This window comes from Echinococcus granulosus (assembly GCF_000524195.1).
Source record: "Echinococcus granulosus chromosome Unknown EG_S00020, whole genome shotgun sequence".
Lineage (NCBI taxonomy): Eukaryota > Metazoa > Platyhelminthes > Cestoda > Cyclophyllidea > Taeniidae > Echinococcus > Echinococcus granulosus.
This window is the reverse complement of record NW_020170400.1, coordinates 462,243-479,182: the sequence shown is the minus strand read 5'-3', so window position 1 is coordinate 479,182 and position 16,940 is coordinate 462,243. Positions and strand designations below refer to the sequence as shown.

Genomic DNA, 16,940 nt, shown 5'->3' with positions numbered 1-16,940 from the left:
AAGAAAGAAGAGGACTCTAAAATACCTAGGCAGGGGCGTGCTCCAGACATTGAAGTCATGCGAAGTAAGTGAATTGTAATTTTTAGATGGTGCAGGCCTCCTTCCGATGTGACTGCCCTTTAATATTATAAGGTGGAAAATACCACCTTGAAATCGCTAAAGGTACATTCTTAGTCGCACAAATGAATAAGTTGTCAAACGTTAGCTTTTATATTTTGCGAAGACGCAGCGACTCTTTGCGACCATTTTTAAGTACTCCAACTTTATGCTGCTTAGTATGCGTTAATTATAGGCCCAGAGAAAATACCTGGTTTGTACTTAAAACTTGTGCCTTTATCTGCGTGTAGCTATGGCACGAACGACACTTGTCAACCAGCCCTTTTATCCGGCGTTAAAAATTGTCAAAATTATATGCGGTCCTAAGAGAAGAACTGAACAAGAACTCTGCCAGGGGTTTTACCTGTCAGAGTTTTTCCCAAATACTATTAACAAATGGACCAACACCTGGTTTCATTTGCTTCGAAAGTTTTATTAGGATGCTGTCAGTGACACAGTGTTAAGTGATTAAGTATGACATACCCTCTCAACTTCACTCTTAGCTTAATACAACCCAGACGGATAAAAGCGCAAAAGAGATTTGATGAGATAGCGACAGCAGAGAAAGAATATTAGTCTACTGAAAATGATTCCAGATGAAATTCAGTATGACAAGTAATTAGCATACGGGATGTTTCTGTCCCTCCCGGATGGCACGGTTATTAAATAAGAAAAAGCTGTGAATGTGTTAAAATTGACGAGATGTATGGATGATGTTGGAATTCAATGCCTTCTCACATATGAAGAATACAATGACAGGCTTCACTGGTCAACAGGATGCTTTTAAAGCATGACTACGTAGTGATCACCATTGTAAAATAAAGGTCAGAGGGAGTATGGGTGGCATCTCTCCAAAAAAAGGCAAAATAGGCAGATCCGATCATCTGCTTAGCCACGCAGGTACTTCAGGTTCCACAGATTGTGTTTTTGCTCCGCATCATAGGCTCAAATCCCCTTTTATAAACACGAGGGCTACAAGCTAGTCCGCCAAGTATATGGAAATAAGATCCTGACACAAAATTCCGGATTTAAGAATAAACTGTTTTACAACCTCTTTTTCTTCAAATATGCCAAAATATGCGAAATCACTTGTGTTCTATGATTACCAGTGGGTTTTGTGCTCAAAGTCCCGATATTAAAATACTTAAGGCGCTAAAGAATTTTCCTAACTATTTTCAAAGAATACACGCCCAATCACGATGTTTTTTTTCAGAAAATTTACCAAAACAGTTTGCAAACTCAATCTTTGGGTTGTTGATCTTCATTTAGCCATTTTATTTCGCTTACGAACATGTTTCAAAATTGAGTAGATGCTACTTATAATGATAACAATCTGTAAATGTATTTTTATTACGAAGCTGCCTTATAGTTGCTGCATTTTACCGCCTTCTATTAGCAACTGGCAACTGTTACCTATTGCATCTTCTTTTCAACTGATAAAGATAGGCAGCACTGTCAATTGAATAAATTTCTTGTTCACTTCAGTGCACGTAATGATGTGACAGCTACATTTTGAAGAGGATAGTCAGTTAGCCTAGTTATGAAACTTTTGTGGGTGGCTTTTTCTTGGATTTTACCACAGAAAATGGGATTTGAGTACCTCGGAACCCAACTTTTCCCCTGCTCTTTGCAAAAGAGGACTTGAGTTATTTTAGTAATCGAGAATCATTCCATCTGGATTATATGCAGTACCGTCTGTGCAAAACTGTCTTTTCGAGAACGATGACGTGTAAAAACTTGAAAATGATGCAGTGATTTCTTCATTTGCATCTACAAGTGAATCATATCTAGTGTGGAAGGAAGTCACCCGCTTCAGTTCTAATACAACATTGGTGTGGATCGTCTCTACGAAATGAAATAATTTAGTTTGATGCCAGTGCTGCACTGGGACTAAGTGAATCCATAAGTGATGCAGCGATGGAGTGAGACGATGGTAGGCAGCAGTGAGAATTTTAGCTTTTATTTTGGAAGTGAACTTTACCTGGATAACAATCGGAGCTTCCAGAAAGATCTGCAAGCATACATGGATGACATTAGAGAATAATGGTTGCTAAGGTGTGGGACTAATAAATTGCAAAAGTGGTGCTGAATACTTCATTAATTGACGAGACTGAGAGGTCAAAATATGTCCGGCTTCAAGATTTAGTCACTTACGCAGACACTAGCGAAATAATTTTAGACTGAGTTAGTTGATGCAAAGTACAAAATAAGTATTCAAACTGGATCATTTTGGATGATTTCGTAGATGCCAAAAGCACAATTTCGCATATCACACATTAGCAGTGGGAATAAAATGGAGGCCTATATTAGTTTGCAGAAATACAAAGCAGAATGAACACCCTTGTGCATAAATTGTCTCAAGCATGCTCATTTTTTTGATATTTTTGCAGACCATTACATTCATTTTTAAAACTAGGCCTAACGTTAACTATTTTATTGTCCATTGCAAACTTGAACGACATTTCGCACCTTCTCAAAGGCCTTGTTAGATAAAATTTGTCATTGAAGACAGCTTAAAACGCCGCCACTTGTACCGCATTAGTAGCGCCGAATCTGCTCAAGCAGATGTTGTTGCTTGAAATTTTTTGTGTGCACAGACTTAATGACGAAAGCCTTCATTGTCCATGTCCACTGGACTGTCGACCTCTTCAATTCTCTTCATGCTTCCGAATGTGATATCTTCATCACCCACATCACTTCAATTTATCCGATCAAGAGTTGAAAGCTGCCTTTCATTCTATCATAAATGTGACACAAATGCCCAATTTCACGGTTCGTAGCGGCAAATGTGATATCTGTATAGCACAAATAGTATCTCCAGCATGCCGATTTTATGTAGAAATCAGTAAGTCAAATGATCACTACATGTTTGACCTATCCAAGAAGTGCTGGCACGCAACAAAGCCAATTGCATTACGATAACTTGGCGGAACTGAAGGAACTGGGAGTAGCTACTGCATCCATACATGGTATTCCACACACTTGTCTCAATGTCTTGCGCTCACCCCACTCAAGTGCCAGGTACACATAGCAGGTGTCATTCAAATTTGTTTGCTCTGCAAAACGCCTTCACCTAGGTTTAGGAACTGTTCATCTTTTCCCGTCACATTTAAGTGGCAGTAATAAAAACGACGACAATAGCTTTTTCGCCTAACAAGGTGTTAAATAACCCACTTAGAATTGTCTGTTCATACTGTCTACGGTCTATAAGGCGAAATTACGTGCCAAAATTGTCAGCTGCTGGCAGTAATGTCTAGCAATGGTTGCGTAACTAGTATTAACTCCTATTATTAAATGGATAATTCATAGAGACTTGGCTGATTTGGCGATACGTGCAAATTTACCACCATAGAATTTTTATAATATTATTGCCAACTGACAAAAGGCTGTTATTCTTCTTGGGTGGGTTATATAATGAAAAAATTGTGTTAAAAAATTATCTCAAGTTTCTGTTTTAACGGAGGCATGCTTTTGCGAATGTGTTATTAGGATTACCCATAAATGGTCACATTTTGTTGCTGACCTAGAAGCCTATTTTCGGTGTAGACTTTCTGACTTGAAAAAGGAAATCAAGCGTATTGTTTGAAGGGTTCAGCCATTTCATTAATGACAACCTCACCTGCTTCCTTTACCATGATGTGGATGTGATGTAATGATACACTTAGACAATGTCATATGTAATGATGGAATATACAAGCTCTTGGTCATTCCTGCTAAAGAGCTCCTTTAACAAGTTTTACCTTCATCTTGTGGATCTCACGAGTGATAGGGTGTTCCTGTGTTCACTGAGTGGTTGTGTTTAGTGTGGCTATAGAGGTGCCTTTCTTGCGAAACTTCTCAGCAAAACATAAGTCGATGGTCTAGTAAAGAGTAAGTCAGCACTGACCATGGATCACCACGTCTATTATTGACGATGGCGGAAGTTTACTTCGTTCATTTATCAGGTTTCTTCCTTCACATCTTTCCGTTACTTTAATGTGACCAAACTCTCCCATGTAAAAAGGGCAAAGTTTACACTGTCAAACATGGGAAATTCCATCATTTCATGCTGTTCCATGAACAGCTTCACCTGCTCTCTTGCCTATTGTCTAGAATATAAGGGTAGGGTGAATAGGTCCTAGATTTCATGCATTAGAAGAGGCTCTTTTTTAAGGTGGAATAAGTTAAGCTTCCGGAACAGTTATTTTATTGAAGAAAATTGGGTCATTTATGCACCCAAATACGAGCATCTTGACCCAGGTGCCCCTATTGAGGGAAACAACTTGGCAATGCCTTCCTGGTAAAAAAATGTTCCCTAAAAGTCAATCCGCAGAACTACTTGTTATTGCTACCTTCGTAAGTTTTTAAGCCTACCTTGCAATGAAGTTTAGTGATTAAAATAGCCCAAAGAGGATCCAAGTTGTCACTTGATACTATAAATTGCAGAAAGGCTCAGTTTTTTCTCCATTATGTCAAGATCACGTGCACTAATTTAGCAAATGTATGAAATAGGCAGAAGGGTAAGAGGAAGGTTATATCTGCAGACAGGTTTTGGTAAGTGATCTTCGAATATGTCGCGTCAGCAAAGGATACCTTGTCAATTGCATGTGCAGTAATATTTTGAATGAATTCAATCTCTTACATTAAATTATACTTAGTAAATTTACCAGAAGATAAATTTTGAGGAACCATTTATAAATCGCTGTATAATACAGCTCTTCCTGAGTGATGGACAGTGCTTGAATATATTTGAAAAATTCAGTAGTGCTTGAAGCAGTGTAGACGCATTTCAGAAGGCAAACAAATTTCAATGACATTTATTAAGTTTGACCAGTAATCGAGTTGAGCGAGGTCAAAAGAACGGAGGACAAATGCGCCTCACATCGCCTATTAGTAAGAGCCGTTACAAGCATTTCCAGTTTTAATGTGTTATCTTGGGAAGAAAACACTTAAAATATCTAAACACAGTATCAAAAACAGATGGAATCGTAGGCAGGACATTTAACTCACTAATTTCTACTTCTCAAAGAGATCATTTTTTGGCAAGAGTTGTGTTATAAGGGTCAGAAACTTAGTGTTATGGTAGCGCATTAACGCGGGTACATGGAATTTGGCCTCAAGCCTCGATATGACTTATCGTGAAATGTGAGTGGATAAAGTGCCACCTTACGTAGACGATCAGAAGTTAAAAGATCTTTAAGCATATGACCTCTAGGGGTCCCGTTTAACGTGTTCCTATAGGCTATAGTTATTGATCAACGCCGGAGTAAATTTGGTTTCACTGAATTGTTTTAAGAGGCAATTATTTGATTTTCTTGGTCAGTAGCTAATGGAGATTAGAACCTTCAAAAGGTCACTTTAAGTCATTTGCTCACCAAATAAGCCTCAAGTAAATAAACAATTAGCCTAATTAAAGAAAATATTTCTGAGTATTTTCCAGAATGCTTAATAGAAAACCGGGTTACTAACCATTTTCAAACTGCATGCTTTTCACATTTTTCTTCTTAATGAAACTTAGTTTGCCTTCTGTATAAACTTATGGTGTTAGATCCGCACGATTTTTTGTAAACGTCATCTGCACATTAATGAAAGCTATTCAGATTTGGATTTTTGTCCTAAATTTTATTTTAAAAAGCTCTGTTGCCATGTTTCACTGACCAGGATTTGCAAAGGTTATTAAAGTTTGTGCACTTTTGACCATGTCGTGAGTTAACGCTACTTTTCCTCACCTTTACTGAGTATTGCGCAGTTCGACTTCCCTTCCCAAGCGGTAATGGTATTCTTCTGGGGCCAAGCATGCTACTGAATCCTCTATTTTTACATATTTATAATTTGTTCTTCCAATGTCACTGTTGAGCCAATATGGTGCAACAACACCCCGAGCAAGTGGTTTTCCTCCTATTCAAGACCGTCTTCGATTTGCCCCCTTTTTTGTAGATTAAATAGTATTGTACAATAAACAATTCTTCTTTATGAAGCTTCGACTGCAAAGTTATTTCGTTGCTCTGTGATAGTTGCGTAAAAACATTAAGACAGAGCTAAAGACTAGTATTCATGATAATTTATTTGTCTAAAGTTTCAGCAAAATCTCAGCAGTCTCAATGCATCTTTAAAACGCATTCTAGGTGATAATCATCACTGGTTTAATGATTGTTGTCTGCCTTTTGTCAGTTAAGATTGTTCAGCTATGGGTAAATTACAACATGCTGTAGGAGTTTCCGGGTCAGAAAATACATACAAAAGATACTTTTGCTTAGAAAACTGACTGCTCATCAGGATCGGAAAGATGTATAGTGAGTCCTCCTCTTACGCAGTCTGCACTTAAATGACAAAAATTCAGCTCGTCCGCTTCAAGTCAACCAAAGAATAAAGTGGTTCAGAGCCTGTATCTTGTAGAAAAATGGCTTGAAAAACAACGTGGGTAGTAGATGCCGCCATGCTACCTCTGAAATTATGTATAGTAGTGCCAATTGGGAGGGAAATTTTTTCTAAGAATAGAAAATGAACACAAAAACTGACTAGGTGGTTTGACTCGCTCGGAAAGCCTTTTAGTTGATGAAACGTGTATAAGAAGATGGCGCCTGTGTGATGTAGAGATGCAGTCTTATGCGTTATCCAGAGCTTGACAGGAAGTGCTCATAGAACACAAAAAAGAAGAGGAAGGGTGTTTCCATTGCGAGCAATAAATGAAGGAAATTGTATGCCTATTTCGTGGTTATTGAGGGAGTCGCATTTCCTCCTTTGAATTTTCCTATATCCACGCATGATGGGTGTTATGTTAGGCGTAACGTTGGCTAACCCACTATTGAAACGGAAGGAGTATCCTTGATATGCCAGTTGACAGATTGATTCAGACGGACACTGGTGGAGAAATCTGACCTAATCCGCACCATCTATAATTGTTTATTTGGTAGTTTGTTGTTCTTTTAGTCAGTCATTTGGTTTCTTAGTCGCTCGGCCGGCAAAATAAGGGATTGTGAATAACAGAAATCGACTGACATTTGAGAAGACTCCTTTTCTATTATATTGACTAGATTAGTTGGTCATTAGTTGCTGATTGCGGAGATAATCTTCCCGGAAGCACATCAACTCATCTAGTTAAGTCGCCTTACACTGTCCTACTAATGCGTGTCTAATAACCTTTTACTTTTAAGAGTGCAAGAAGATAAATTTGTTAGTTATGAGCACGGAAATTTGAAAAGTTGGATGATGTGATCACAATACTTCCCCCTTGTTAACGAAACTAGCTACCAACAACCTCCCTTTTAAGGTATCAGTTTGATTTCTTTGCTTTAGATGAAATGTCTTGCGAGAAAATCTAGGGCATGGGTTCGCTAGTGGGAGAGATGAGTTAAGCAGCACCGGAAAGTTTACTTGATAAATGTGTTTGGTTCACATTGTATTTAGTCGCCTATCACATGTGCGATCCCCCGACAGATGAACATCTATACTAAAGCCCTTCTCTATTAACTCACACTAACGACATTCTGACCACAACCCATCGTCTACGATGCCGTCATTTCCTACTGACTGAAGATCTACCCATTCCAGTTCCAGATGTTTAACTGGCAATCAGAGGATAGGACGAAGATACAGATTAGCCTTTACCAATGCCATTGACTACTTCAAGAGACGAAGCACCTGTTGAGGTAAAGGAATATTCGCCACATCTTTTTCACCATTTTGTACAACTTAGTAGATCTTTTACAGGTAGTTCAGCCACAGCCTATTCTGTATCTTTCCTGGAAAAAGATGAGTCTTGTTTGTCACAAAGCAGACACTCAAGGCTCCTTTTTCATGCAATAAGGCAAAAACATATGTGTAAAGCTCAAATCCAATTTTCTTTTGTAAAACTTGAGAAGAATTAAACTACGAAGGAGTGAAAGCAAAGCTGGTTAATTAAATTTCTTCAAAATACATTTATGACACCTGTACGTGCATTTGAGGCGACCAAGAATTTCGTATTGTTTTTTAGTTTAACTTGTCACTTTATCGTTTCTGCCTATAAATTGTGATTGTCTTATGCAAAATGAATCACATACAGACGTTTACCAGCCCAGAGATCCAAAATTACTCTAGTTTTTACCACTTTTCGCCTATTTGAACTTGCGTGCCATCAAATGTGGGATGAAGTGGACACCACTTCAAGCATCTTTACTCCAGGAAGTAAGCTATAAAATTGTTCGTGGATTTTTTATAACGGATCTTAAGAAAATGCACAAAAGTTAGTAGGTTTGCTAAAAAGTGGACCTGCGACCTTATCACTCAAAAGTGAGTACGTGGTAAATGATTTTTTTTGTCAAGGTTGAAGTACCTTTGTCTAGTTACGCACGCTGTGGACATCTGCATCACTCTTAGACTCAATTTTGTCCTCAAAACAGGATTTCGTGTAAATTTGTCCGGATCCACAAATCCATGTCTAGCAGTCATTTATACTTTGTGAGTGGTTAGAATCTATGATCAGGCTATTCCCCGAATTCAATAAAAGCTCGCATTCAGGTCTAATACCTCAGTTAACCCTTTACCTAGAGAAATGATATCCGGAGTTAAAAATATTTTATAAAAATGAAAATGACATCACATTTTGTAACCTGTTTAAAAATAGATAAAATGTAAACAAATGTGGGGGTAAATATAAGTAAAAGATACAAAAATAAGTAGCAAACACTGTATTTTTACATTCAGCGTCATAAGAGTGCGAAAAGGCATTTAATAGGACTAGAAGAAAGGCGCTCATTGCACAAAAGTACATTTTTGGGTACTTGAAATTCTTTCGCATGTAGTGAAACCTAAATCGGAAATCCTCTAATTAGCCTTATTCATTTGCCTCCTGCTTTCTTGTAGAGTGCACCTTGAAAAAGCAACCTTTTAGGTGTAAACAGATTTTGCAGGTTAATTACACTTTCCGCCTTTTACTCACCTTAATAAAGCCACTAATTTACTTATTTATTCTGATGTTCGTTTGGAGTCCTATAGTTCTCAAATGTTGCCTTCCAGTGGAAAAATTTTAAGTGGATTTGTCTCTTTTTTCTTTAATATCGTTTCATCACTTTAATTGGCTTTATAAGCTTTGCAAACCTATGGGGCCGACATTGCAATTTATGTCAAAATTTATCCTCTTATTTTTGCTTACTTTCAATGTAAAGCTTAAAAGACAATAACAGTTGAAGGATTTAAAATCTATTAAAAATTTAGGTGCAATTTATGTTCGATTCAACAGTCTAGATTCACAAATCTGGAATCCTTGTTGAATATTAGCCCACAGCTTATTCCCACAAACACCTTGCTCACTAAAACAAAGATCTTCCCAACTTGGTCAACAAAAAATTTATGGAATACTTTGTTTCAATTTAAGCAAAAGTAGTACACCTCACTTTTACATATTTTTTTAGAAATTTTAGACGTTACTCAAGGGATTTTCCAACAACCTACCGCCTTGGTCAGGCACGATTGTAGTCTTGTCAAGTGCACCCTACCCCCCATGTCTCACGGGTTCAAAATGAAAGGGGACATGCAGAGAATAAAATGAGGTCTGCCCCGTCTGTTAGTAAGCGACTGTCTGTATTCCATAATGCATAGAACAAGTCAAATATTGTTGGTGAGGGCGTCCGAGTAATAAGCTGCGCTTTTAGAGCCCTAATTATCCGGCCACCTTATATGCATGTAGAGATGTGGTATCTGTGTTGTGTTTGACACGGTTTTGATTTATCTTCTACCTCCTTACGTGATAAGGGAACTTTAAATGTCCGTTCTTTGGCAAGAAGTCTCATTTCCTTTAGAAGAAAGGTATGTATAAGTCGTATATAAAATGCCTATGAAGGATTGATTATGATATGCACGAATCTTAGACAGATTTCTTAGATATATTTTACCTCAACAAGTAATTTTTTTCGTGCAGTCGCAAAAACATTGAGAGAGGTGGATCTGTCTTTTCCTCCTGACTTCCTTCCCAGCGATCGGAAATATGCCATCACTAGTAGGTGGGGCCGCTAGCGATTACAGATAGCTAAAGTGAAAATGAGAGGCCATAATAAAAAACCACATTTGTGCAAATCGTTTCCACAAACTGGAGGGGATAATGCCATATGTCACTGCAGAAGACGTATTTGGTGGCTCATTTGTGAAGCAGTGAAGGGGCGAATGATGGTAAGTCTGTGTTATGGATGAAAGCTTTGCTTAGTCAGCAAGCAGATCCTTAAGTAGACAATGGCCCCGTTGGAGACGTCTATTTGCGGCGGTGTGCGTGTACGTGGCATTGACTGCATGGTAAAATGTACCGGAGACTCAAGGATGTTTCCGGTATTTGATGGACGTGTCTTATAACACATATAAGTATAGCATTTTATTGTAAAACTGGTTATTGTGGATCAATGAGGCGAAAACAGGTAAGGGGATGGCGTTCTTGAGTCTTCAAAAAATTCAAAATGAGTAAACAAACTTTTGAAAAGTCAAATTAAAAGCTTTTTCAAATAGTTGCAGTCATCTACAGCAGGTGGCTTACACTATACAGATGGAAAAGATATCATTTCTTTTTATCTGTCCCTCTCATCATTAGGTTGAGAAGGCTGTTTATGCAGTTTTACTAAACATTGCTAATGGGTTAAACGAGAAAGAAGTAATGTACGTAATAAGGATAGTAGTATTCAAAAGCTTTATATAAAGTACAGTATAGAGGGAATTAGCTGCTAAATGCTAGCGCTTTCCCTTTTACCATCACTACTAATAAATCGGCAAGTATTACTTATCGTTCACGAATAACACAATGCATTCAAACATGCATACATCCACTTATAATTAAAGTCGCTAATTGTAAGTGCATCACATATTCACATGCATAATCATGACAATAAACACGTAGTTTTGATACTGCAACAAAAAACAAAAAGTGAAAGATTGTTAATTAGTAGATTCAACTATTTTGCCTTTGCATTAAACATATTAAACAGTAAATAATTTGGCATATTTTTTGGCTGCTTAACTCAGCCATGTAAATCTAATCATTGACAATGTGATTGGAAAATTTACCAGGCTTCACAGATAAAAAAGCAAATCTGCGGTCCAAGAATTATGCCGCTTTGGGTTCAGGCCAACTTGCAAATAACTATTCAGGTGTGGAAATAATGCCACATTCCCAAAAGATGTTAATGAAGTAAAGGGAGCCTAACATTTTGACAAGGTATTTTGAGCTGAGAAAATATTCTGCTATATCTATTAGTATTCGTACTTAGCACAAGAACGAAATCACGCTTTATGAGTATCATTGTGAATACCGTCATAAAACAAATAATGATCCTGTAAGATCTTTGCTTCACTACAAGTTATGTAGATCATTGTTTACTACATGTTATTCATCCATCTAATGAGCAAACTACAAACAGATAAATCGTATAACACTCACTGACCATTGTCAAAAGTGCTATGAAAATATTGCGGTGATCTATTTACACACATCACGTGTCACCAAATAGGCTTAATTCCTACGACTTATTTAGTTCATGGAAGGAATAAAAGTGTTTCTTTATTTAGGCTCAACATTACTGTAAGTATCTGACAACTGTAACATGCAAATTTGCGTAAAGCAGCATTGACCGTAGGCTTGGAAGTGATTAGATCTTCACATGATTATTCAGCAGAAATTGGATTTCTTAGGCTACTCCAGACAGAGACAGAGGTTTTAAAAAAATCTGTAATTTCAGGCCCTAGGTAAATGCTATTTGCTAAGAAGGTTAACGTGAACAACATCCATCGGGTACAACAGGCGTTAAAGTGGGGATTCTAAAGCCAACCAGAATTTAAATGTGACGAGTAGTGAGTATTAGCAATTGCAATTCATTTTTCTACTAGAATTAACAAAATTTTGTCCAAAGATGGGCCTTGATAGGCTCAAACGTTTCCCAGGTATGTCAATCATATGGGGAATTTGTATGAAGAGATGAGTGGAATGGAAGGCAAGACGTGTGTCTAACTGCCTTAGCCATCGCAAAGCAACTCATCATGAGGGTGTCATCTGCGTCATGGCTATTAGATGCTGCCTAGTAAGAACCACAAATTAGGAGTTTTGCTTGCGCGTTTATACGAGAACATAGGGTTGAACCACAAATTTCCATAGGATTTATCGGGAAGTAGTGAATGATGGAAGTGTCGCTTTCAGGAACTTCAACCTCTATCAAACTCCCCAATTTCAATGAAAAAGAGTAATTTTCTATCCATTAGTAGGAGAATTTTTAGTGTAACAGAAGTATTGCAAGTAGGAGTTGAGTGTTGTTTGTCGTTAAGATTTAACCGGGAAAGTCTTTAAATATTTGTCTCGTCATTTAAATCTAAGGAAAAATAGAAGAATTGATAATTAACTTATTAGGACGAAATGGTTTGAAAGTGGTTTAACATGTTAACTTGTCTAAATGTAACACAAGCCATTTTTCAATTGTCCTACGAGCATTTATTGAAATTTGGCAAAAGTTGATATACATTCTAAACTTTGTTTTAATCAGGCTGCTTCATTATTTTGTCCGCCAGTATTTACACTGGTGAGTAGAATTTGCAAATTTCTGATTACATCGAGGCTCCACCCCTCTTCCACTCCTCAGTCGCATCTATCAATGCGATATTCAAGTTCAGTCGCTGCTCTCTTCGATGACAATTGCATAATTCCTTTTCGATTCCAAAATGGTAATGAGCTTGTTGTGTCGTCGGATCTACTTCATCATCCCCTGCTTCCATATGTCTACAATCTATTCCGCCATTGCTCTTGTCGGGCTATGTTGCATAACGATACCATCATGGCTGATACTATATCAGATGAGGTTATTGAAGCTATAGATTACCGCCTTCAACATTCCATCTTTCACTTAGATTACGTTGAAATGTACCAGATACCACTTTATTTCATGATACTTCGACCTTTAAGCAGTCATTCCTACTTGCTCAGCTAATTCCAAAAAATTATTTGATCTAAAATTGAAAACAGACATTTTTATTAAGTAACTTGGCTATATTGTAACTTGGGAAATTGCCATGGGTTTAGTGCATTTTAATGTCCAACTTACATAAGTCGAAAATAGAATAATTTTAGAGACCTAAAGGGTGATCCACACCCATGGTGTTTGAGGTCCTTGAATTGCTTGACTAACTTATGAATAGCCAAGCGCCATTTTGTATGGCATGACTAAAGAGTTCTGTCTCATTACGCCAAATGCACTTCAAGGCAGTTTTTCTTCGTTTATTAATTGCCTTTGGCCTGAATAGAGTGTACGCCGGTAGGTATATTTCAACACGTTGAAGCAGCTAGGGGGCCCCTAAGTACAGATCAGTGAGCATGGGCAATGCAGATATCTTCGCTCGGAACGCTGACTTATGGTTAAGACCTGAAAGGTGATCAGTGAGTTCTCTTTCACATGGTCTGCCTTGAACGGCAAAATTTAAGCCCTTTTCATTCGGGCTAACCATGGAGTGAAGTAGCACAACGCCTGCATTATGCAGGAGGAAGTCGAACAGAACAGAGCCGGAAACCAGAAGATGGTATTCCATCCCACATTGCATCCCGCCACTTTGGTTGGAATATAAATAAAATGGCGTTTTTAATAAGAAAATTATCCTTATTTGCATTTAAGAATAACTGACATTAGTAGACAAGGTCGTTTATCTCACTCAAGTCATTTTAAGCCAGTGAAATTCGCGCAGGGAAAGATGGCACCTTTAGTATTTGTAGATGTGGTCAGAAGCTTTAGCATAAGTTTAAAGCGCAAGAAATTAAGAAGGGAGAAGAAATCTACACAGTGACGAAATAAAGAAAGATCTTAATCTAAATTCGTAGTTATTAAGAGAAGCAGCGTCATCCTTGGAGAATGGTGCACACGCAGTAATGGAGTGTATAATGATAGGCGAGTTGTTGCCTTGTTATGTCATTTTGTGGCATTTCATTCAGCTCCACTAACATACTGATGAACTGCAACGAGAAACCCCTGGTTAGTCAGTTGTCAATTTTGGGCTGTTCGTTTGGTCAGGTTGTCGGTCAATCAGCCGGTAACTTTGAGCGACGTCAGATTGTAAAGAGCGCTTAGCAATCGAGGTGGGTACCTATCTACTGTTCGAATGACTATGTTAGTGGATCAGGTGTTGCTAAGTGAGGAGGACTTAATTCTGGAGTACGGGACAGATGTTTAGTTAAGTCACTTGCTGCTTTTCCACAGATGTTTGGCAGATATTTGTGCACGATTACTTGTGCTAGACAAGAAAGTATGCGACTAGTAGCATGACCATTTACAAAGTGGGAGGTTGTGTTTACAATAATTCCGCTTAGTCAATTAAACAAAGAGTTAAAAATAGAAGAAAGCCAGATCAGTCAATAAGGCCGAACCTTTGTTAGAGCCGTAAGCATCCATCCATCCTTCCATCTATTCAGACATACTTTCCGAAATTCATCCATCCCGTATCTTTTCTGTACAAACCCATCATTGAAAAACCCATCAAACCATCCATCAATTTTCTATTCAATCATACAACAACCCATTCATTTATCAGTCTATCCATCCAAATTCCGTCTCGTAGCCATTTTTATATTTACCCAGCTAACAAGCCACCCAGATATCCATTTTATCCATTCCTTGAATCATCCATTTTTTTATCCAAAATCCCCTCATCCAGACTTCTATTCTACAAGCCGACTAACCAAAGAGCCATATATGCATCCGTCCATCAGCCCTTAAGTTTAACAAACTATATAAAGCAGTTTTGACCAAAGTATTTTAAAAATATTTGGAAGGCGCAAAATCTAGGACATCAGATTACAGCAGAAGGTTGTCGACAGTAAACACTTCCCCATATTTTAGTCTTTTATTTGCTACCCTCTGGGTAAAATATGCACAAAATAAGGACTCAAACTTATGACTTGGTGTCTGCATGCTAAAAATGTTTGCAACCTCTCACTCCTCCCATCAACAGAAACTTTCCTGTTTGATTGCCAGGAAGACTTCATTTTCATGGCTAAGTCTAGTGCAATTTAGAATGTCGCTCTCTTGATCATTTCCTTCTGAGTGATCAAGATTACTTTCATATGCACTTTAAATGCGCTAATATTTATTATAAGGTAAAGACCAGTAGGTAAATATAAATATTTGCAGTATCTTTTAGCCTCTACCAAATGATGGCGTGGCATAGATAAAGGGGTCCAATAAGCTTCAAGGGCATAGAAGTGTAGTAGAATAGTTGGTTACCAGTGTATAGAAGGAACACTGAGTTGGTGTAACTAAGGTAAATAAAAGAACACTTGTTTTTAAGATTGCTCGGCTTTAAAATACACTAGTCGGTAGAGCCAAAAGCTCCAAATTTAGGGTGTTTTAAAATCTCTTCTTGTGGTACCTTTTCGAGGACTATGTCTACTTACTTGTATTTAACATCCCAATTAAAAAACTGGTGGCTGTCTGAATTGGATCTGCTTACATCTGAGACCTATTTAGTGCCTATCACCATCTCTGAAGGCGTGTAGAAGATAGCTCCACTCATGGAGAACAAACGGCCTGGGAGGCTTCATGTTTGAACAGACAACTACCCGGTCAAGATGACGATGGAATCGGTAAAAAGAATTAGGGATTATCTAGTTAAGGGCACATTTAAACAAGTAGCACGTAGCTAATGAACTCAATAGAGATAAGTCTTGGCCTGATATAATGTATTGACACTGCTTAAATATAGCAGAGTCATATCAACTAGCTATAAAATATTAAGAAAAGACAAAGGTTCTTCCAATCAGTTAAGAATCATAAAATTGATTCCAATAATTATTTACAAAAATAAGTACTTTTATATCTAGGCAACGTCGCGCTTGCAAGTGAAGTCAACGCCTGTAATTGTAACGTGCAAAGTCATCTCCAATGTCTCAGTAACCCAAGGTAGTGTGGAAGAGCATACTGCTTACAAGCATACAGCAGTATATGGAGGCAATCGCATTAGCAAAAATACAAACTACAGCGACTAAGGTTGGTGCGTAGTTAACTTTTTAAAGGAAGTTTGAAAAGTTTTGCCAAGTCACTTAATTTGACGTCACTAAATCCCATATTTTCCCAATTCAGCGAGCTTTTCTTCTGATTGCTTAAAACGGCCTCAAAAAAGCTGCCTGTTGTAAATTGCAAAGGCGTTAGAACTTCTCGAGGGCTCGGCTAGCTTGTTAACACAATCTACTTTTCTTATTCCCCTCTCCTCACTTAAGTAAACAGGCATCTTAAAACGATGCATTTGTGCTCACGTGTTGCCACTGTGTGTGACAGGAGCATCATCTTCGAGGACGTTCGGATGCTTGCAATTTCCCCTCAATTCCTCACACGCCCTCAACACGACAATCTCACTCATCCACTTTACAACTTTGGTGGAAGACTCTGACATCCTAATTGATAATCTGTCAGAAGAGAACTTTTATAAACTGAATTTAATGCTGATGGTACCTCCTTTGTAGTGTTTTGTCCTCGAGATAGCTGAATATTTGTGTATCATGTCCCCACAAACACGCTAAAAAAGACCGCTTTTTGGTCAAACTTTTGCTTGAATGCTTTTTGGGTGATTGGTGTAAGTATTTTGTGCCTGTGAGTAATGCCGTTGATGCCTTAATGCGCCACTCAAGTACGCAGACTTGGCATCATCCATCGTGTGTCTGTAGTCGGATTCGGCCAAGGATTCTAAAAATTGGAATCGTACACATTGGTATTTCACACCTTATGGTTGCCGAGTCCAAAGAGCAATGCAACTTAGTTTGCAAATGTTTGCTGATTATTGGGGAATGCATAACTGAGCGGTTTATGACGACCTTCTTCCTTGGCGTGAGGAACTTTTACTTATGCCTTAATTAATTATCACTCTGGGGTAGTAAATGAACC

The 16,940-nt window shown here is 38.0% G+C and overlaps 1 protein-coding gene across 1 annotated transcript; it reads right to left on the bottom strand. All coding sequences in view use genetic code 11, as the record gives it.

The window, feature by feature from the left end:
* Window positions 1-7,801: 7,801 nt before the first annotated feature.
* EGR_03703 (hypothetical protein) lies at window positions 7,802-16,452 on the bottom strand (the record flags this gene model as incomplete). The annotated part of the gene is made up of 2 exons (XM_024492952.1): window positions 7,802-7,817; window positions 16,316-16,452. 2 exons carry the CDS (start codon window positions 16,450-16,452, stop codon window positions 7,802-7,804), a joined length of 153 nt encoding a protein of 50 aa, XP_024352609.1.
* Between the last annotated feature and the right edge of the window lie 488 nt (window positions 16,453-16,940).